This window comes from Pelodiscus sinensis, chromosome 5 (assembly GCF_049634645.1).
Source record: "Pelodiscus sinensis isolate JC-2024 chromosome 5, ASM4963464v1, whole genome shotgun sequence".
NCBI lineage: Eukaryota > Metazoa > Chordata > Testudines > Trionychidae > Pelodiscus > Pelodiscus sinensis.
This window is the reverse complement of record NC_134715.1, coordinates 93894005-93917088: the sequence shown is the minus strand read 5'-3', so window position 1 is coordinate 93917088 and position 23084 is coordinate 93894005. Positions and strand designations below refer to the sequence as shown.

At 40.1% G+C, this 23084-nt stretch overlaps 1 protein-coding gene and 1 long non-coding RNA gene across 12 annotated transcripts in view; one reads left to right on the top strand and one right to left on the bottom strand.

Moving 5' to 3' along the window:
* The window catches only part of TBC1D1 (TBC1 domain family member 1), a 188377-nt gene that overhangs the window by 122452 nt on the left and 42841 nt on the right, over nucleotides 1-23084 (top strand). For all 9 annotated transcript variants that reach the window (XM_025187957.2, XM_014576744.2, XM_006129528.2 and 6 more), the window contains 3 exons: nucleotides 2843-3028; nucleotides 11615-11776; nucleotides 17820-17978. In XM_025187957.2, the coding sequence (XP_025043742.2) occupies nucleotides 2843-3028; nucleotides 11615-11776; nucleotides 17820-17978 (507 nt within the window). The remainder of the gene's footprint in view (nucleotides 1-2842; nucleotides 3029-11614; nucleotides 11777-17819; nucleotides 17979-23084) is intronic.
* The window catches only part of LOC142829662 (uncharacterized), an 80856-nt gene continuing 66241 nt past the window's right edge, over nucleotides 8470-23084 (bottom strand). The window contains exons 1-4 of one of the 3 annotated variants that reach the window (XR_012904328.1): nucleotides 12722-12839; nucleotides 12349-12514; nucleotides 12061-12212; nucleotides 8470-8735 (exon numbers count right to left, since the gene is read on the bottom strand). This is a non-coding gene — a long non-coding RNA (uncharacterized LOC142829662). Of the gene's footprint in view, nucleotides 8736-12060; nucleotides 12213-12348; nucleotides 12515-12721; nucleotides 12840-23084 lie in introns of those variants that run through there. The other 2 variants (XR_012904326.1, XR_012904327.1) reach the window with 2 other exon arrangements.

The window sequence follows — 23084 nt, the reverse complement described above, 5'->3', positions numbered from 1 at the left end:
GAACAAAAAAGCTTTCAGTTGCTAGTGTATACATCTCTAATTTATTGATGTGTCCCTTTTATAAAGCTTTAGTTAGCATATTTGGTTTTGATGTCTTTATAGTTTTGAGAAATAATGGGCCAGTCTCTGGCCTCTGTTATAGATCCTTTGTGTGATTCCAAGAGTGCAAAAGAGTTGCAAGCTGCTGTAAGCTGGCAAGTGGTGAAACTTTGCCTGGCAAAGCCATTCCTCTGTCAACTCCCTACCCTCTGGCATAGTTAGGGAGTGTTTTGGGTAGGGGAAGTGCTATAGCACTCCTTGGCTGACATAAGTGCTGCTGTGCAGCTTCTACAAGCCTGTATACATTAGAAAACTCGAAATAAAGGTGGCATAAGAGTGGTACCTTGGGTCTTCTCATTTCAGCTCCAGCTACTAACTTAAGCAGATTAGAGGATAAAGCTGATGATTAATGAGGATAAAGCTCTTTTGACCTGTTCTGTGTTTTCGCTCCAATAGCAAGTCCCTCATGAAAACATAATTCTTTAAGGCCTATGTTATTGTCAAGTTCCTAGAAGGCTATTCTGCGTATTACCAAAAATCTCTACCATCATCACTCTTGGTTCCCTTCTTGGAGGTCTCAGCCGAACAGGGACTGACTGCATGTGCCTGAACTATAGTTTTAATCCTATAAATTGAATTCTTCTATGTCGGACTTGAGACACATGGGCATGGAGATATTTGAGAATCTACTGCTTGTGTTATGTCTGTTCTTTGGTAAATTATTTTTTTTCAGGCTAGTGTTTTAACTGGAGAGAGAGAGAGAGAGAGAAATGTACCAAGGCTGTTTTTAGAAGGGGAGGGAGAAATTTGTTTTGTATTATTGGTGTTTATGGAACATATACTGGGCTATCTATAATTTTATTGTCTGGTTGCAGTCCCATATTTTATTTGCACAAATGTAAGGACATTCAAATATACCAAGTAATCATAAACAAACAGCTAGCATCCTGAGCTGTCTGTCCTGTTATTGGTGCATTGGTCTCATGAAAATGTGTGGTATATTGATTAGAATTTCTAATAGATCAGTAAGATAATGATCCTTCAGTGATCTGGGTTTGGAACCCTGCACTGGCACAGAATCATTGGGCTTTGCATGGTCTGCTCACATAGAGCTTTTTCTAGAAACAGAATTATATGGTACAGTACTCAGAGTATGAGATAAAATATTTCTTAGCCATTGCAAGGTGGTATTCAGTGCTATTTCCAACATACAAGAAATACTGCAAGCAGGAGCTGTCCGAGGCTGGCTGTGGCAGCTGGTGCCCCAAGTGGAACACGCGATCGGCACCCCCGCCTGCAGGGCCATCAATGGACAGACGTCATCGGTGGGCGCCCTGGGCACCCCCGTGACATCATCATCGGGCCCCCCCGGGCGGCGGCGCCCTAGGCGGCGGCTGAGTCCGCCTATAGCCATGGGCCGCCCCTGACTGCAAGCCAAAAGCTACTGCCCAGGAGCGGCCCGAGGCCAGCTGCAGCAGCTGGCGCCCTAGGCAGGGCGGCGCCCCTGCCTGCATGGCCGTCGATGGCTGTGACGTCATCACAGGGTGCCCCGTTGCCCCGTGACGTCATCATCAGGCGCCCGGGCTAGTGGCACCCTAGGCAGCTGCCTAGTTTGCCTAGGCTCACGGGCCACCCCTGATACTGCTGGTGATAAAATACTAGAACTGAAATTTCATAAGAGGGAATCAGGCCCATATTTCTCCATTTGTGCTTCCTCTGAAGTCAGTGACTGAATAAAACCCCATTGATACAAATAGCCAACATGTTTAGATTAGATGGTGTTCAAACTGGATGAGAGAGATGCACTTGAAGAACGAATAAAGATGGGTTAAAAGTGAGATTTTCAATTCACAGTTGATAGTAAGGATGCCTAAAGATATGGATTTCCCACGTCTCTGCCTATCTCTTCACCTCCTTCCCCCCGCCCCTGTATCTCCCTAGACAGTAACTTCCAGGAGGAGAAATATGTCAGAGCTTTAATGACAGGTCTAAGTCAAACCTAAGACAGCAAGTCTTATCATCAGGAAGGTGAAAATGTACCTACCAGGATTTCTTTTTAATGCTCTGATGTTAATGAAAAAGTGTCTAAATCTGATAGAGCAGTAGACCAAAGGTACAGATATAATCACAATGCAAGTGTGTTCAATTAAGCATGAAATTTCCAGTCTTAGATTTCCAGTATAAATGCATTATTTAAATAATTGAGCCCTCTCCCGGGAACATAAGATAGATTTAACAAAAGGGCCATGCTAGGCTTCCTCTTGACATGTGCGACCATTTTTCTGTATAAAGTCAAGTGCAAACATCTCTGGGTGTGCATCCAGAATTCTAATACTTAAAACAGTACTTTAAGAAGTTAAGGACCTTGACACACAAATTCTAACATTTGCATCTGCGAAATCCATTGGTTCCAATTGCACTTGGTTAGGTGTTTAGAGACTGCATATGTATGTGTTAAAGTACACACAGCTGTTTGCACTTGCCAAGTTTAGGTTAGGGATGTTAAAACTGTTTTAAGCTTAGGTCGCACCGTTCAGCCCGCTGGCCATGCCGCAGCCAGTGTTGCTCTGGCCTATTATGGCTGGCTGCCACCAGAATTAACTGACAAGGGTTGGTTCACCTGTAAGCATACCAGTAAGTCCCATGCTTACTGATATGCTTTCCAGTTAACATCCCTAGATTAGATCTATATATAGTGCATTTTTTTCATGTACACAAGTAAGTGGCAGCTGGCTTTTGAAAATGTACCCCTTTATTTGACTATGAAACTTAAATGAGTCATGCTCATTTCTGTCTTTTCAAGATTATTCTGAATTGGGAGATATTCCACCTAGGTCCCCATTAGAACCAGTTTGTGAAGATGGTCCCTTTGGACCAGTGAAGGAAGAGAGGAAACGGACATCTTGGGAGCTTCGGGAACTATGGCAGAAAGCCATTCTTCAACAGATACTGCTGCTCAGAATGGAAAAAGAAAATCAAAAGTTGCAAGGTTAGTAATCATTTTAATTAGCTCCTATGGAGAACAAGTTCTTTGTGGTTGGTTTGTGTTGAAGACTTTGCAGTGAATAGGATCAGGTCTTAATAAAAAATGTAAAAGCAATATAGATAAGTAAGTCTAGCACTGTCTCTCCCAATCCTCTTTCTGTGTAGTCTTTCCTCATTTAATCTTTTACCTACGGCTTATTTACTTTATCTTAATTGCCACTTTACTGTTGGCCTTTCATTGGATGTTTTTATACTGGTGCCAGAAAGTGCTGATAAGGAGCTCAGCTCTGTCCTTCTCAACTGCCTCTGTAGTATATTCTGATGCCCAGGTGGTTGTTTAAACCATTAAATTCTGTCTATCTATTCGGGGAGTTAGAGCCCTCAAACAGTTGGCCTTATTCTGCAATCTGTAGTGAAATACTGTCTACGAGGGTGCTGACAGTTACATAGACATTATGCAGACACTGATAGTAATATAATAGGAACTGAGTAATGTAATGTTAACTATGTGTTTTGCATAAACTTAAAAAACAACAAATGGTCTGGTAGCACTTTATAGACTAACAAAACATGTAGATGGTATCATGAGCTTTCATAGGCATCCTAAAGTGCATCAAAACTCAAAACTCTGGTAATCTGTAGAAGTGGGCTGTGCCCATAAAAGTTCACGATACCATCTACATGTTTTGTTAGTCTATAACAAACTAATTTTGTTAGTCTATAAATTGCTACCAGACCATTTGTTGTTTTTTAAGTTTATCCTGTACACACTGACCTGGCTATCCCCTGAAGCTTGTGTGTTTTGTGTAAGAAGATCAGAAAATAGTCATAAGATATTAGAAAACAATCATAAGGTATTAGAAAGGTAGATATGGCATTAATATTTAAGTCCTTTTTTCTCTCTTCTGTTTAACTGTTTTTATTTTATTTTTTTCATTTTAATGTGTATGAACTTTCCAAGTATTAACCAACCTTATTCATAACCTGGTTTTGTTACCTTTTTCAAAGACCTGTTTGTGTTTGGTTAACCTGTTGTACAAATTGTAAAAGATGGTAACGATACACTGGAACATTTGCATCCGCCGTGCCAGTCCTGAAAGATTTTGTGTAGTATGGACTCTCGGCTCAGACACAGATTTCTAAAACTTCCAGTTAGAGCTTTAACTTGAAGCTATGTTATGCAGTTGCTGTGGGAATTTCTGAACCTGTGAGAACCTAAATGTATATTTTCCTCTTTTTTTAATACTTCTAAAATTTATTCGTTGCCTCTTTCACCTTCAAACTGAAACCCACAGCTAACATGTTAAACTATTGTATGACACTTATATCTGTGAAAAGTAAGAAAATAATCACCTGTTGAATACCACTCTGTCCAGAGAAAATAGCTACTAATTACTAAACAACCACAAATACACTAGAGATCAGTATAAATGAAAGAAACAAGTCTACACAAGACCTAGGGAGTGTGCTATACATGTCAAAGAAACAGTATCACATGTATATTGGAATTGCTTTTTTTTCTTCCTTACAGGCAGATACATTTCAAGGAGGGGAGTTGCTGGTATATAGAAGAAGCAGCCCATAACATGTTTTGAAAAGCAGTAGAAACATGCATTAGCAGGCTCTGCTTTACTATTAGCCATATATTCTTGGGGTTTCATCTTTGGAAACTAACAGTAAATATTTTAATATGCAATAATATTCCAGTAAGCCCAGAATTTGTTCATTTTGATTACTACTAAATTAAGTAGTAAATGTGCTAAAATTAAATGGGCAATATAGTATTTACTACACACCCTTTTTAGCTCCTGGTACATTATGTCCAGGTGTTCTCGCTTACTAAGGACATGTTCTACCTTCAGTGTTTGCATACCACTACATTTGACTTCCATAAGCATTCTTTATATTGAACAGCAAGGCAGAATTGTTTCCAAATGTAAAAGTGGCAGATACTATTGTTAACTGCAAAAGACAAAACAAAAAAAATCACAGTGAGCTTGTCCATCAGCTCTAATGCAGGCTGCCACTGCAATGCTTATTTTAGTTATCTTTGTATAGGAGGACCAGGGGGCTTAAGGATTTTTATATTTTTTTTGTATTTACTTGAAGAAAATCTGAAAGAAAATCTGATCCTCTGATGAATAGAGTTTCACTTATATACAGAGTTACTTTCTAAACTGACACGTAACTATAACACACCCACTGATGCTATAATTGTTTTAATTCAGCATTTAAGCATACAGCAATTTGTAGTAAAAATGTTGTTGGAATATCAGGGTATGAGTTATGATGTGTCTTACCAAGAATGTGTAGCTAAATAATACTTCTACTGAAGCGTAACCACAATCCGTCTGAATTTGTTTTGCCTGAGAGTGCCTAATTCTTCTCTTACAAAAAGATCAACATGTATAATACCCAATTCTCATTGTGCTATGGTAGTTTGGCTCACCTTTAATTACACATTGAATGTACCCATATGGTGAGTCTGAACATTGAGCTGAAAGAAGTAGTCTTGGCTAGCGTAGCAACAGACCATTTTTCCCTTCAGTCTGTAGCTCCCCTTGATGCTAATGAGATAGGTACCGTACACTGATCTAGGAGAGAATAAATCACATTATTTGTATGTTGTTCTCTGCACAAATCTCCATTATCAGTGTCACTGCTTGTGTTTACAGCAAAAGTCTCATCATTTGAAGGAGGGACAGCTCCAGACTAGAAATTGAAGAGTAAAGGTCACAGGTGCTTAGATTCTTTGCAGTCTTACTCTTACCTGTCCTGGAAGTAAACAGCCATGATGGCAGTGTGAAAAGGAGGAAAGAAAAGTTAAGGAGTTAAGACTTAAAAAAAAAAAACCAAACAACCCAACACTTTGCAACCGGGCATTACGAAAAAAGTGCACTGCTTATTTTTAACCTTTAGGGTCTTTCTGCATCCTAGTTTCACTCACTCCTCTCATGACTTGTCACAAAAAGTCCCATGTATATGTGTCCTTTTGATGGTTGTAATTCCAATCCCGAGCCAGTTTTTTATGACACCAGGCATAAATTATTATATACCAGTATCAGTTGACTGTAAAGGCAGAGGTGGTACTGAAAGCAAAATTAGTACTGAGCCATCCAGAAAAGACGGAGTAGTAAACATAACCTTTGTCACTGTTTTTAAAATGCCTTGTAGAGTGTAAAGCGAAAGTCTATTTTGCTTTCTTTAAAGAGTAATAATTATTCATTCATTCAAAATCAAATGTGTGTACATCAAAAGAAAATTTATGTTTGGATTTTTTAACCACAACTTTGGCATAACGGGATGGGTCTGTGAAAACAGACAAACACAAAAAAGTGACCTCTTACAAGCATTGTAAATAATAATTGCTCATTAGAATTTGTTTTCCCTCTAGTATTAGTTCGCAAAAACAAGCCACACAAGCATTAAATACAGATCAGTGAAACCAATAAGAATGCATAATTTCAAATCCTAAAACCATCCCATTGTAAGGATTTTTGAGTATGGTAATGTAGAGGTTCTTTATCAGAGGGCTTAGGGTAACATAAAGAGATTAGAAGAATATGGTAAACTGTAACACTAATTCTTATGTTAGTTCTCATCATAGACAGCTATCTTAAAAATTAATATTAAGTAATTTCATATTTAATATCAAAAGTTTGGGCAGCTCACTTGAAACTATCTTTACAAAGGTATGTAAGCACCTAAGATCGTAGTCAGGTACCCAGTGAGATTTATAAATTTACATAAGCAAATTCAGCACCTAACTTAATGAGAGTTTATAAGGTGCCTATCTGCATCATTAGGCACATATATCTGTAAATCTAGTCTGTGATGTCTCTGTGACTTGGTTTATCCATCTGGAAAATGATGGTCATTCTAATGAGATTCAGTATTGTAAGGAGTAAAGTGTTTCAGCTTTTAATTTTGTAAATTCCTACATAATTAACTTGTGAGGGTTAGTTAATTGGGAGTGGGAATTCAGTCTTGGCCATGGGGTTGCCATATGAGTGTAACTGGTTAGTTTATATAATCTTCTTTACACTGTCCAAATTCAGTATTCAGTGTTGTAGTCTGTGTTTCTAAGGGTACGTCTAGACTACATGCCTCTGTCGCCAGAGGCATGTAGATTAGGCTACCCGGCATAGGAAAATGAAGCGGCGATTTAAATAATCGCCGCTTCATTTAAATTTACATGGCTGCCGCGCTGAGCCGACAAACAGCTGATCAGCTGTTTGTCGGCTCAACGCAATAGTCTGGACGCGCGGGTGTCAACATCAAAGGTATTTGTCGACCACCCAGGTAAGCCTCCTGGGATGAGGTTTACCTGGGTGGTCGACAAATACCTTTGATGTCGACACCCGCGCGTCCAGACTATCGCGCTGACCCGACAAACAGCTGATCAGCTGTTTGTCGGCTCAGCGCGGCAGCCATGTAAATTTAAATGAAGCGGCGATTATTTAAATCGCCGCTTCATTTTACTATGCCGGGTAGCCTAATCTACATGCCTCTGGCGACAGAGACATGTAGTCTAGACGTACCCTAAGGCAGGGGTAGACAAATACCAGCCTGAGGATTGGATCCGGTTCACATGGGTTAGCCCCATCAGGTTGCTGCCTCTATATTTACCTGCATCTGTGCAGGAATGGGCAGTTGTAGCTCCCTTTGGCCTTGGATGGCCATAACCAGTTACATTTCTCACAGCTCCCATTTGTTGGGTAATTGATTAAATGGGGCCTGTGCAAGCTGCTGGCTCCCAGCCTGTGTGGGGCTGTTGTTTCTGGCCCTGTGCAGGGCTGGAGCAGCCCTCCATCCACAGCAGGCTGTTCCTCGGATACCGGTGTCAGCTGACGGTCAGGGCAGTGAGTGGTGTGTGTGTGTGTACTATACACCCAAGACTTCAACTGCTGAGACCGGGATCCCTTGCAGTGGGCAACCTGGAAGAGGCTGGAGGGTGCCCCAATAAGTGTACAGGAAGAGCTTATTATGCTTCAGATTTTAGCTGCTAGAATTTCATAATTCCTTCGCAGCGGGCAGCCTCGGGAAGACTGAGAAGCGCCCCAACTGAATTTTGCCACCTGGGTGTGACACAAATCCAAACGCCCAAGCTCTTCCTATACTATGTGTGTACTATACGCCTAAGACTTTAACTGCTGAGACCGGGGTCCCTTGCAGTGGGCAACCTGGAAGAGGTTGAAAGGCACCCCAATAAGTGTACAGGGAGAGCTTATTACGCTTCAGATTTCAGCTGCTAGAATTTCATAATTCCTTCGCAGCGGGCAGCCTCGGGGAGACTGAGAAGCGCCCCAACTGAATTTTGCCACCTGGGTGTGACACAAATCCAAACGCCCAAGCTCTCCCTATATCTGTCCCTTTATGACCGGCTGAAGTTCTTTTAAATTGTGCTCGGTTCTGTTACAGCAACTGAAGGAGTCAGGTTAAAGCTTAAACAGTTACAGGTTTATTGAGGAAGCTTATAAATCATATGGTTGCAATGGTTATTGTTCTATTTCTTAACTATTAGCAAAATATAGGTCTTAAAAATGGTTACAAAGAAGATAAAGATAGAAAAATAGAAATAATGGTACCAAGTAACAGCTTACTCTTTCTATGTGTACACTTAAGACAGAGGACCACATCCAGGTACCATTTTTACCCCCTTCTGTGCCTCTCGACTCCAGCATGTCAGGCCAGGGCCGGTCCCTCAATTCCTAGGAAAGACGAAAATACGAGGTGGGCGTCCCCATAGAACCTCGGGAGGTCAAATACCTAACCCGACCAGCAGGTAGAGGGTAGAATGACACTCCAAGTGAGTGTGTGCTGGGCCCATCTTACATACTCATGGGGTCACGTATTTCTCTTTCTTATCTGTAATGCCAATTGATGCTGGTCTGTCTGCTGTGAGACCAGTTCTTACAAGGGAGTTGTGAACTTAATTTACACTTGTAAGAGAGATTTGAGATGATTAAATTGGAAGTACTGGGACATTGTTTTCTCAGTGGGAAATTCCTCATCCAGGGACTGTGTGTGTGTTCGAATCAACATAGGTGCCAGCCGGTGGCAGTCTCGCATATCCTGATCTCTCCTCATATCTATGTTTCAGCTTCTCAGGATCAGATGAGCCAGCATAGACTATGCTGATTTTATTGCTCCTTCTCTGTCCTGTATGCTTCAGAGAGGCCAATAAGATGGATGATATGGAGGCGGGCTGTCTGGCCACAACCGGTTAACTGTTATCCAGTAAGCTTCACCCTTAATGGTTAAAAGTAATGCTTATTGGGTAACCAGTTACCTGTCAACATCCCTAATTTATGAACAAAAAAGTTTAAAATAAAATGTAAGGATTTAGGTTATTCAGATTAATGAAATGCCACAAATCCATAGAGTTTTATTCATTGGCAAACTAAAAGGCCCTGTTCTTGCAAAAACTCAGAAATTAACTCTCACGACTAATTCCACTGAGTTCATGAGCATAAATGTTGGCAGCATCAGGGCCCAAATTCCTATATAATTTAAAGGTGAAAATTTTCAAACAATATCCCATCTACCATTCATTTCTGGCGAGTTGAAAAATAGCCTTTGCTTCATGTGACCCACAAAATCAGTGCTTTAAAAACCTCAATAGCAATAAATGTATAGCAAACTGTACCCATAGTGGTAATGACAAAGTATCTTGGCGTGATCAGAATTAATTTTTTCTCAGTGTACCACCTACAGCTCTACAGCAAATGGGAGAGATGAAAAACCAGCAAGGAAACGAGATTTACATTGTATAAATAGCTTTAACAATGGAGAGCTAAACTCTTAAAAATACTTTGTCCTTTTAAATTAGATTGTCTCAACACAGTATTAAATAGGTGTGTTATTTTGATGAAGTTATTATGGTATTAAATCATCAACGTGACAGTAGTCTTATAATATATGGTAATAATATATCCTCAGAATGACAGTACTCCGTAATGCATTACAGTAAAGCATTGTCACAGCAACGAGGTATTGAACATATATTACACAAACACCATTAAAGTGATGGAAACTTTGACATTACTTTTTAAACATAGTTTCAGTTCAAGAGGGCTGCTTGGGATTTACTATGAGTTAATTTTTTTTTTTAGCATTTTACATCCTCATTCACACTTTGGCTATGTCTGCACTGCAGTTAAAAACCTGTGACTAGCCTGTTCCAGATGACTGGGGCTTGCCTTAGAGGCTCATGAAAAGGGACTGTTTAATTGCAATGTAGACATATAGGCTTGGGCTGCAGCCCAGGCACTAGGATCTTGCCGATACTGCAGTTAACAGCCTCTTATCCTGATCCCCACAAGCTGGAGCGGGTGTCTAACTGTAGTGTAGACATACCTTTTATCTCCTCTTGCCTCGCTCACATTTCTAGGTTGTTCCCAAACCTCTATATGCTCACAAGTGCTTCTGTTCACTTTCTTCACACATACAAATTAAGGATGTAAGCAACTAGTTGAGTTGAGAACTTGATTACTCTCATTCCTCCTCCCCCTGTCCTCCCCCACTCCCTCTATATCAGACTGTTTTAAAACAGCTGGTGGTTCTCTCTAATGGCCCTGTGCCTCTGGCAGGGCGGGGGTAGAGGGCGAGAGACTTTGTACACTCCCATGCCCCCCAGGCCCTGATTGGCCTGCGGGCGAGAGGAGCTTGCAAAGTCTCCTCTCCATGCCAGAGGTGTGTGGCACCTAGAGGGGTAATTCTCTCTAGGTGCTGGAGGGAGAGCGGAGACAAAGACTTCACATGCTCCCTCACCCCCAAGTCAATCAGAGTCTGTGGGCAGGCAAGCATGAGAAGTCTTCTGACCATGCCCCTTCTGCCCAGGGCCACTTCAGAAATTTGTGAAGTGTTCTCCCCCTCTCATAAAAATTATTGCCACCTCTGCTCTGACCACTTCACCACCGTCTTTCAATAGTAACAACTGGATCCCCAGTCCTTTCTAAATCCTGTTAAAAATTACTATCCCTAAAATTCTCTATAGACTTGCCAGAGACTTTGATTGTGGCATATGCTCAGTGTTGTAACGATGTTGTACTAATAAATATCAGTACTCCTTGATAAGTCTGCTGAAAATACAGGTTAGCTTTTAAAAGGGTGGACATATGTTTCTTTTGTATCTCATGTTCACTTTTTATTTTGTTTGGATTAAATCCTGTTTTTGAGAAGTGGATATCTAGAACTATCTTTAACAATTTAGCCTTTTTCATTAACCATCTTCATTGTCTCTCTTAATTTTAAAGATCTGAGAAGTTGTAAATCTCTGCATCTGAGTTTCCATGTAGTGTGTTTTAGCAGAATAGTTTCAAACGGAATTGCTCAACTAGAACAGCTTAAAATAGAAAAGCATCCCTAATTTCTTACAAAATACAGGACTATGTAGCACTTTAAAGACTAACAAGATGGACTAACACGGCTACATTTCTATCACTAATTTCTTACAGTGCTTGTCAAAAATCCTACATCTTCAGTGATGTAGACTGGCATTATTGTGGACATTTGCATGCTAAGACCCTACGTAAGTGAACTTGTATTGTACACTCTTAACTGGTACACTGTTAATATCATTTTCTAGCTTCTGAAAACAATTTGCTGAACAGGCGTTTGAAACTTCATTATGAAGAAATCACTCCATGCTTGAAAGATGTAACTTTAGTTTGGGAGAAAATGCTGAGTACACCAGGAAGGTCAAAAACAAAAATTGACATGGAAACAATACATTCTGCTGTTGGGCAAGGTAAGAATAGCCTATATTTTTCAAATGGTGAAATTTATGTATAACTAATGTTAGAAGTCACTCGGTTACTCTTCTCTACTAATATTAGTTCTCTTCTTACCCTATCAAGTGGGGACTTCTCAGTGGTTTAAATAAACAATTGACAATGTTTAAACTGACACATTTGAGGCCCATTGCCCCTCAACTACACATATGCCATTCCCATTGATTTACCTTAGGGTAAAGTACAGCCAAACACTAGGTCGTAACTTGATCTGTTCGTAAATCAGATTAAATTCACTTACTTACGGCCACGCTGTTTGTAAGTGCGGATTTTGTTTGTAATTTGGGTTCCGACTGTATAGGAGGTTGGTCATAAATACGAACTGTCGTAAGTCGATGCATTCGTAACTCGGGGACCGGCTATTTATAGTGTTCACTTTTAATGAACTTCTTCCTAAAGGAAAAAGAGATTAAGACAGCATAATTGTAGCAAAAGCAGCTCAGTTGTATTAGACACTGTTGAAAAAAACTCAGATAATCCCTCCAAGATTTATTTATTCATGTACAGAGCAGAGCGAACTCTCTGTTACCTGGAAATCCTGTCCCAACTCTGACTGCATACCCTGTCAGAAAGTGGTTCAATACAGTATCTGTACAAGAGAATAAATTGGTCCCAAGTGAGTCAATGATATCTACTACAGCTGAGTGGAATTTGTAATTTCAGTCGTTCAGGAAATTCCAATGTTAGTTTTCATCCTGAAATGAGATGAAAAGTTGAAATGTCAATTTTTTTCACAGAACAAATTCTGAATATAATATTTTAAATGCCAGAGCATTTCATTTCAATATTTTTGATCAAAACAAAACATTTCAGCATGCTTAAAAACAAAATATTTTCCTATGTTGAAATGACTCAGAAGTCTTCCTTTTGAGTCAGATTAGCATTAAATTCCATTCTCGTACAATATTGCCTTATGGGAGTGCTTGTTCAGGCTCTGCCAGCAGCCAGCTTCCAGGGAGATTCATATCTTCCATAATACAGTGTGGTTTAGCTGATTGACTTGTATAGTTTGAATGCTTCTATGAAAATGAAGTGGAAAAAATGCCTTGAATGTTCAGTGATCATGAAGCCTATAGAGCTCAAATTAGCAATAAATGGCTCCCAGGGTATTGCTGAACATGCATGAACTCTACACATGTTTATGAGAAAAATGTCTGTTTTCCTCACTGTTGTTTTCTATGCAATGCCAGAACAAACATTCTTTTCTTCAGCCAACTTGTCAGGGCCATATTCTAGGCCTGTTGTTTCATATATGGATAAGGAACTATGATAGTCACACTCCTCCCCTCATTGCTGCACGCACTTCACCACAGACACAACAAAGAAATATGTTCTGAAGTAGTTCCACAACTATATTAATAGCGGGTTGAGCTCTTTACTGGCAGATATTGGCTCTTTATTTATCATGGCTGTCGATTAATCATAGTTAATTCATACTATTAGTAATCTAATAGTAGAATCAGTTGACATTTATTAAATATCTCTGGATGTATTTGTACATTTTCAAATGTATCGATTTAAGTTACAACACAGAGCACAAATTATATACTGCTCACTTTATTATTATTAATAATATTTACACTGTTAAATGGTAAACAAAAGACATAGTATTTTTCAGATCACTTTATACAAGTACTGTAGTATAAGCTCTTTATGAAAGTTAAATTACAAATGTAGATTTTTGTTTATTACATAACTGCACTCAAAAATAAAAGAATGCAAAACTTAAGCACCAACAGGTCCACTCAGTCTTACTTGTTCACCCAATAGCTAAGACAAATAAGCTTGTTTATATTTATGGAAGATAATGCTGCTCACTTCTTATTTACAATGTCACCTAAAAGCGAGAACAGGTGTTCACATGGGATTTTTGTAACCGTCATTGCAAGGTATTTACGTGCCAGATATGTTTAACATTTGCATGCACCTTCATGCTTCAGCCACCATTCCACAGTACATGCTTCCATGCTGATGACATTTGTTTAAAAAAAAATGTTAATTACATTTGTCACTGAACTCCTTGTGGGGGAGACTTGTATGTCTCCGTCTCTATTTCACCTCCATTTTGCCATATATTTATGTGATAACTATCTTGGATGATGACTCAGCATATGGTTCATTTTAAGAACACTTTCACTTCAGATTTGGCATAATGTAAAGAAGGTACCAATGTAAGATTTCTAAAGATAGCTACAGCACTTGACCCAAGGTTTAAGAATCTGAAGTGCCTTCCAAAATTTGAAGAGGGACAAGGTATGAAGCATGCTTTCAGAAGTTTAAAAGACCAAAACTCTGGTGTAGAAACTATAGAACTTGAACGAAAACGAAAAGAAAATCAGTATTCTGCTGGTGGTACAGAATCAGATGACGAAAATGAACATGCATTAGTTTGCATTGCTTTGGACTGTTGTTGAGCAAAACCCATTGGATGCATGCTCTCTGCAGTGGTGGTTAAAGCTTGAATGGAAATATGAATATTTTGTGCATTTGACGTATAAATATATTGTGACCCCAGCTACAAGAGAGTCATGCAAATGCCTGTTCTTATTTTCAGATGATATTATGAACAACAAATGAGCAGCATTATCTCTTGCAAATGTAAACAAACTCTTTTGAGTGATTGGCTGTATAAGAAATAGGACTGAGTGGACTTTTAGGATCTAAAGTTTTACATTTTTTTTAATTTTTACATGCAATTATTTTGTACATAATTCTACATTTGTAATTTCAACTTTCATAATAAAGAGTTTGCATTACAGTACTTTTATTATGTAAACTGTAAAATACTATTTCTTTTGATTTTATAGTGCAAGTACTTATAGCTAAGAATAAATATTAAGTGAGCACTACACACTTTATATTCCATGTGATAATTTGAACTGTGTGTTTGAAAATGTAGAGCACACCCAAAATAGTTAAATAAATTATATTCTCGTTTTCCTTAACAGTGCAATTAATCACACAATGATAATTTAATTTTTTTTGCTTGACAAACCTTTTTTATTATATTATATATGAAAAATAGGAGAGCCATCTATAGCTGAGTTCTGCTGCCACACAGCTTGACTATCTTGTATATATTTGGCATAGCTATCTTCCTAAGTATTTCAGAAATGGGTGATCAGTCCTGTCTGAACAGCATAAATGGGGACACAACCTGAGGATTTTTATGGAAAAACACATTTGCTGATTGTTTGTATACTGCTATTTGTATTGCAGTAATTTTTGGAGGATTCAGCCCTTTAGAGCCAAGAGCCTTACGTTCTCAATCTGTGTAGAGTAGTAGGTCTTCTTTGGCTAGGTAGCTAGCCGTCATCCACTGCTGACAGGTATTTAATAAACTACATTGTTGAACCTGTCTGTTCATCCGCTGATAGATAAGAAAATGACGCCACGCTAGTTGAGTTATAACTCGGATATACCAGTGTACAGCTCCAACATGTGTAGCATAAGCAAAGGAAGGTATTGCTTTCCTAAAATGGCATATGCTAAATGCTGGCCACCTGGAAGGGCTGGAGCTGTGGCATGGCAGCCCACCTCTTCAGCACCAAGGAGGCATCAGACAGCTGCCCCAGGAGCTCTGAACACCTGAGAAGGGCGGGGCCATGCCACTTGGTGGGATGGAGGACAGTAAGAGGGCTGGGGGCAGTAACCTTTGATGGGAACCAGGCTTGACTCCACAGAGAGGAGAGGTGGCAGAAGGGGTAGGACCTCAGGTGGAAGGAATGGAGGTAGGGCTTGCCTTGCCCAGTTGGGCCCTCACACCACCACCCAGGAGCTTTAATTTTCTAACTTTATTCCTGACAATGCGGGGGGGAGAGGGGTCCTTCAATTAATTTTAGTAAGAAACTCCAGCCCTCAAAACAAACAAACAAACAAAAACAAAAAAACCCTCAAAACATGATTCAACATAGATGTACCATAATTCAACATAGCTGTACCATACACCAAATCCTAATTCAGAAAGAGTTTTTATGCTAACTTTTTTACTGTCATACTTAAACTATATTTTATCTGCTTGCTTTAATTCGTTTGAGTCTTAATCTGTAATAGGATTTAAATACAAAATATCTTTAAAATAGGATTAAATAACTTATTTATGTAGATGTCGCATTGGACACAGATATGAGAACAATTTATGAACTGTTTACCCTGAAGGTGATTTAATTGATATATAACTGTGTATACAGTAGTAGTAGATATATATTATTGGCCATCGGTGGATATACTTATTCATTTCAGTTTTCATGTAAGGAAGAACTATAAAATTATCCTGCGTAAGTATTTCATCTAGAGGTAGGCCTATACTATATTTTTTCAGTTCACTGGCAGTTCTAAACAGTCATGGACAATTTTGTTTTGTTTCACAAAAATACTTTTTTTATTTCATTTTTGTTTTTTTTTTATTTTTAAAATAAAATTAAAGGATTTCAAAACCAATGTTTAATAAAATAAATTATTTTAAAAAATCAAAATGAAATATGTGGATGCTTTCCTTGATTGAAATAATTGAGTGAAATTAACAAAATTTGTTTTAATATAGCTGAATCTTCCTTTTTTGCCAAAAATGTTTGACTCTGACTTTTCTCAGCCCTTATTTGGTAATTTTTTATTTTGACCTCCTGTTTTGACCTCTTCCTATGCTTTAAATATTTACCAAAAGAAACAATAAAAAACACAACTTAGCATAAACACTCTTTCTGAATTAGGATTTGGTGTATGGTATATATTTGTTGAATTCTAAAATGTGACCTTTAAGTCCAGCACATTTCAGGCTAGATTTGGATGCTCTTATTTGTTCTGAATAAAATCTTATGCTATGAGTAGCCCTATGGATTTCTTAAAGTACCTTTACTCATGTGGAATAGTAACACAGCTTGACCTGTTATGCTAATACTTTGCACTTCCTTTGTCTACAGATTTTAGAGCACTACAAGCAATTATGAGTTAAAACTCCCATACATGGTTTAGGGAAGTAGCATAATCTTTTCTTCCAAATAGGGAAAGTAAAGCTTTAAAACATGATTTCTTGCTCAAGGATGCACAGGAAGTCTATAGCAGAAGTAGGAATAGAACACCATTCTTCCTAGTTGTCAAGCCTCTGTTTTAATTGCTAGATGATGTCAGAATTGCACATGCTGGGTGCTTATGGTATGCACAAATCCTAGTGCACTGTATCTTGTGCTAATCAGAAGGACAATAGTATCATTTGAGATATTAGAAAATAATCTATAGGAATTCCATCAGAAAGTTTTAAGTTGTATACTTCAGTTTAGAAAGAGGTGAAGGAGACTAATAACTTTACAGTTTGGCAGTCTTAGGTTGCTTAGGCAAGGAAACTGATGCAATAACTGTTTGTTAGTGGTGCTTCTCTCTCAAAATAGATGCATAATGCTAATTTCAGCCTGGTACAGCCAGCATGCCAACCCTAGGACTAGTGTGTATCCCTCCTGTTAGGATTTTTTGTGCTTTGGGAGGTGGGAGAAAATCAAATCAGATCAACCTGAATTCCATTTAGGTTGGCCTGCTGCATACCCAGCTTCTATAGTCTTCCATAAGGTGTATTAATTGAAAGGTTAGAGATAATTTCAATTAGATACATCCACCAAACCTCATTCCTGCTAATACAATGGAACCTCAGATTTATGAACACCTTAGGAATGGAGGTTGTTCATAAGTCTGAGCAAAACATGAGGACAGATGAATATTGACTTAATACAGCTTTGAAACTTTATTATGCAGAGGAAAAATGCTGTTTTCCCTTTATTTTTTAAAATTATTTACATTTAACACTGTACTGTACTGTATTTAGTTTTGGGGGTGTTTTTTGGTTGCTGCTGTTGTGTGATTGTATTTTCGGATTCCAAATGAGGTGTGTGATTGACTCATCAGTTTGTAACTTTGGTGCTGCAGAACTGTTTACTGGAGGCATGTTTTAACTCTTGTGATTAGAAGAGCAATCTATTTCCCACTCACCCTTATTTTTTCCTTTTTTGCAAGGAGTACCACGTCATCACCGGGGTGAGATCTGGAAGTTTTTAGCAGAACAATACCAGCTTAAACATCAGTTTCCAAGTAAGCAGCAGCCAAAGGACACTCCCTACAAAGAACTCTTAAAACAATTAACATCCCAGCAACATGCAATACTTATTGACCTGGGTAAGTCTACAGCATCATTGTGAAATGAGAACTAAAGTTTCATAACCTTTGGAGAGGTAGAATTCTAAAGAAGAAAATAACCGGTAAAATGTTTCTTGATTAATAATCGTTTATGGATAGGAAGTGATTTTAATCTAATATAATTGAAAATAATTATTTCACATCATTAGGAAATCATTAAGTCTATATTTCAATTACAGAATTGTTCTACAATCTCCTCTCATTAGATAGGGCAAATAAACAGTTTGATATATTTGTGATTAATGCAGCTATGGTTCAGATATTGACAGGGAACTCCTAAAGTCAATGGGATCGAAACTGACAGGGAAGCAGGTCTGTAAGAGTTGAGGCGTGTTTATAATAGGCATGACTCATTTCTAATCCTCAATGCTGCCTTCTGTTTAAAACAGCTTTATTTGGAAAAGTGTAGGTGTTTGGTTCTAATGAGTATCCATAGATTGTTGGCTTTATTTTGGTAAAACAATTCAGAAATAAATTCGTATGTCTTTCAAAGGTATTTGTTGAGTCTCACTCAGTTTCTGTTCTAAAATTCTGTGCTGCCTGGTATGCTTCATGACCAGAGGGCCTACCTCAGGGCAGACTGTCAAAAAGCAGAGCAGATACCCCACCAGTGCCGTGTTCCATAATTACATTTCACCACGCCAGTACCAAATGTGAAATCTCAAAGAGTTTCAGAGAGGTAGCTGAGTTAGTCTGTACCTGGAAAAACTTAAAAAACAACGAATAATCTAGCAGCACCCAAAAGACTAATAAAACATGTAGATGGTATCACGAGTTTTCGTGGGCACAACTCACTTCTTCAGATGACTGAAGAGTTGTAATAGTTTTATAATGGAATCCCACACAGCTTCTTTTGACACTCCAGTCTATCTTGCCACTCAGGCAAGATGGACTATGTGATAAATGGTCACTTATACCAAAAAATTACAAAATATTCAGGTTACATTCTCTCCCAAGAGACCAGTCACTCGCCCAGGTCAGTTTCCATCATAGATCTCACACCAAACACAATGCTGGTAACCAGTTCTGCAGTAAACTTACCAAAGGTTTATTAGCTAAAAAATGGGGGAAATTGGTGTTACTGAGATGTTGAAGTAGAAAATGTATGCGAGTTGCTGTCTGTAATTTCAAAAAGCAGCTGAAAGGTAAGCACTCTGCCAGTCTCCCAAAAGTCTTTTAGGGCTACCCAGAGTAACACTATCAGAGGGGTAGCCATGTTAGTCTGAATCTGCAAAAGCGGCGAGGATGCATCTGACGAAGTGGGTCTTTGCCCACGAAAGCTTATGCTCCTACACTTCAGTTAGTCTCTAAGGTGCCACAGGACTCCTCGCCGCTTTTGCAGAGTAACACTGGGGATCTCAGTCTTATAGTTTAGTTATACTGTCCAGACTTGAAATGTTTTTCTGTCCATACTTAAAGTTTCTTCTTACAGAAACCAAGATGACAGCAACAGTTCCCACACAGGTCCCTTCTTCATGGGGAGGGTTTATGCACTTAAAGACTTTGATCCATGATCCTGCATGGTGGATCATTTGCATTTAATGAACAGAATTTAACTTTTTTTTTTCAGATGCCATAAATTGCTTAATACAGTTCTTTTTCCCTGTTTGGTGAGTTCCATAGTCACAGATGTTTACAATACCAATGCTTGCTAACGTTTTACAGTGTGGGGTATAGCCAACAGAGAACAATAGTATGCAGCTTCCTATAGGCATTTTAGAAATCATTAAACACTTTTTATCAACATAACATATGACGTTTACTTTGATAATGCTAACACATAGGGTAAAGAGACTAGTTTCTATATTGGAATTTGTAAGTGTTCAGGAGGCCTAAGGCCTTGGCACGAGCTGGCATCTGGCCTGTTAATGTCAAGTTTTCTTAAAAAGAGGAGCCTAGATGAGGTTGCTGAATTCATATCTTGTCACCTGAACAAGCAGACTGACCTTCAAAGATGCTGAGCACTCAGCCATTGCCCTGGGCTTCCTAAGGAGCTGCTACTAATGTTCAGTACCATTGTTAATCAAGCCAGTTACTATAGATTTAGGAGGCTAACCTTAGGCAAACATTTTTGAAAATCTTTTCCTTTAGCCATCCTCCATTCCATTTCTTGAGTAGCTTTTAAAGCTTGTCAGGGTGTTTATAATATCAGGGTGAAATACACGATACTAAGATTAAATTGTGTGAAACTGTTGTTTTAGGGTGAGGTCACAGAGGAGTGATTTGAGCTAATTTTATTAATAGTGAGAAGAGAGTTAAGGTTGATAGTCTCTGGCCACCCAAAAGACAATATTCCATGCATATCAGTTCATTTTCATTTTCTCTCTCCTTGTCAGCATTAGGGATGTTAAAATATGTTTATTTATGTAAACATGTAATGGCTGAAATTTACAGTGGTTACACATTTACATGCAGGGGGCCTGGTAGGAGCCGGCTCATCACACATACTGGCTCCCACCTGCCCCCTGTTGGAGGAGGAAGAGGCAATTCTACGGGAGCTGACTTAAGCCAGCTCCCCACATGTTCCGGCTTCCAGTGCGCCTCTTCTCCCTCCCGCTCCCCCTACCCCCAGCTGCCTGTGTGTCAGAAGCTTGGGAGCTGGTATGCGTGGGGAGCTAGCTTAAAAGCTATTTCCCCATGCACACTGCCTCCTGTCTCCAACCGCCCTGGCTCTGATATAGAGTTGGGGCGGGGGGAGATTTTGTGTAACCCTTAGGATTCACCAATGAGCCCAGGTTCATTAATAAATCATGTATATAAAGGTGCACATTCACATCTCTAGTCAGCATTACTGTTCTCTCTCAAAATGCCAAAATATAACAGTTCTGCCTCAGAATACTAAAGACGTCGAAGTACAGAAGACTTTCAGTCCTGAAGGCAGATGTTCTTTAAGATGTAGATTTCTATTGAACAATATTATATTAATGCACATTGCTAAGACTGGCCTCTTAAGTGGTGTGTCCAGCCGTGTTCTTCCCCAATCAGCATGCTAGCCATGTGTAGTCATGAGTCTGCTATTTTGTTTCACAGAATTTGTTAGGCTGCTTTCTTGTTCCTGCTTGTGTTTTCTATTGCAGTCTTTCTCCTCTTACAATGGTAGTTCCCTGCCAGCTCCAGCCTCTCCTCCCCCCACTGATAGTGTAGACTTTGCACCAACACAGACATTTAGAACATAAAAATGGCCATACTGGGTCAGACCAAAGGTACATCCAGCCCAGTACCCTGTCTGCCGACAGTGGCCAATGCCAGGTGTCCCAGGGGGAGTGAATCGAACAGGTAATGATCAAGCGATCTCTCTCCTGCCATCCATCTCCACCCTCTGACAACAGAGTCTAGGGACACCATTCCTTACCCATACTGCCTAATAGCCATTTATGGACTTAACCTCCATGAATTTATCTAGTTTTCTTTTAAACCCTGTTATAGTCCTAGCCATCAAAACCTCCTCAGGCAATGAGTTCCACAGATTGATTATGCGCTGTGTGAAGAAGAACTTCCTTTTATTTGTAGTAAACCTGCTGTCCATTAGTTTCATTTGGTGGCCCCTAGTTCTTATATTATGGGAACAAGTAAATAACTTTTTCTTATTAACTTTCTCCACACCACTCATGTTTTTATAGACCTCTATCATATCCCCCCTTAGTCTCTTCTTTTCCAAGCTGAAAAGTCCCAGTCTCTTTAATCTCTCCTCTGGATCTGTTCCAAACCCCTAATCATTTTAGTTGCCATTCTCTGAACCTTTTCTAATGCCAGTATATCTTTTTTGAGATGAGGAGACCACATCTGTACAGGCAGTTCCCGGGTTACGTTGATCCGACTTAAGTCGGACCCCTATTTACGAATGAGGGGGGCGCAGCTAGTGCGGGGTGCCTCCCCCACTCTCGTTGCCTCCGGCGGTGCGGGGGGCGCTTCCCCCCAGCAGACTAGGGAGACGCGGAGCGGCTTTTCTCGCCGCGGAGGACTCGGGAGGCGGGACTGCCGAGACGCGCCGCAGTCCCTCCTCCCGCGTCCTCCGCGGCGAGAAAAGCCACTCCGCGTCTCCCTGGTCTGCTGGGGGGGGAGGGGTGCGCAGCTAGTGTGCTCCCCCCTCCCCCCCAGCAGACCAGGCTTTTCTCGCCAACGCCTGGGGTAGAGCAGCTGGGGGGCTGCCAGGTTGGTCCCACAGCGCTGAGGAGCGGCGCTGCGGGACTACCCCAGCAGCACTCCAGCTGCTCTGCCCCAGGCGTCCCCAAGAGCAACTGGGGTGTTGTCGGGTTGGTCCCACCGCGCCGAGGGTCGGCGCTACCAGAGCAACCCATCAGCACTCCAGCTGCTCTGCCCCAGGCGTGTCCGATTCAGCCGCTGCTGGTCAGTTTCAACAGTGGCTGAATCTGGACGCCTGGGACAGAGCAGCTGGGGCGCTGCCGGGTTGGTCCCCGCAGCACTACACCTCAGCGACCAACCTGGCAGCACCCCAGCTGCTCTACCCCAGGTGTCCCCAAGTCAGCTGCTGCTGAAACTGATCAGCGGCTAATTCCAGGAAGCCCGGGGCAAAGCAGCTCTGCCTCGGGCTTCCTGTAGTCAGCCGCTGGTCAGTTTCAGCAGCGGCCGAATCGGGGACACCTGGGGTACCCGACTTACGTACAAATTCAACTTAAGAACAAACCTACAGTTCCTATCTTGTACGTAACCCGGGGACTGCCTGTATTCAGTATTCAATATGTGGGCGTACCATGGATTTATGTAAGGGCAATAAGATATTCTCCGTCTTATTTTCTATCCCTTTTTTAAATAATACCTAACATCCTGTTTGCTTTTTTGAATGCTGCTGCACGCTGTGTGGATGTCTTTAGAGAACTATCCACAATGACTCCAAGATCTCTTTCCTAATTAGTTTTAGCTAAATTAGCTACATCATATTATATGTATAGTTGGGGTTATTTTTTGCAATGTGCATTACTTTACATTTATCCACATTAAATTTCATTTGCCATTTTGTTGCCCAGTCACTTAGTTGGTGAGATATTTTTGAAGTTCTTCACAGTCTGCTTTAGTCTTAACTACCTTGAGCAGTTCTGTGTCGTCTGCAAACTTTGCAACCTCACT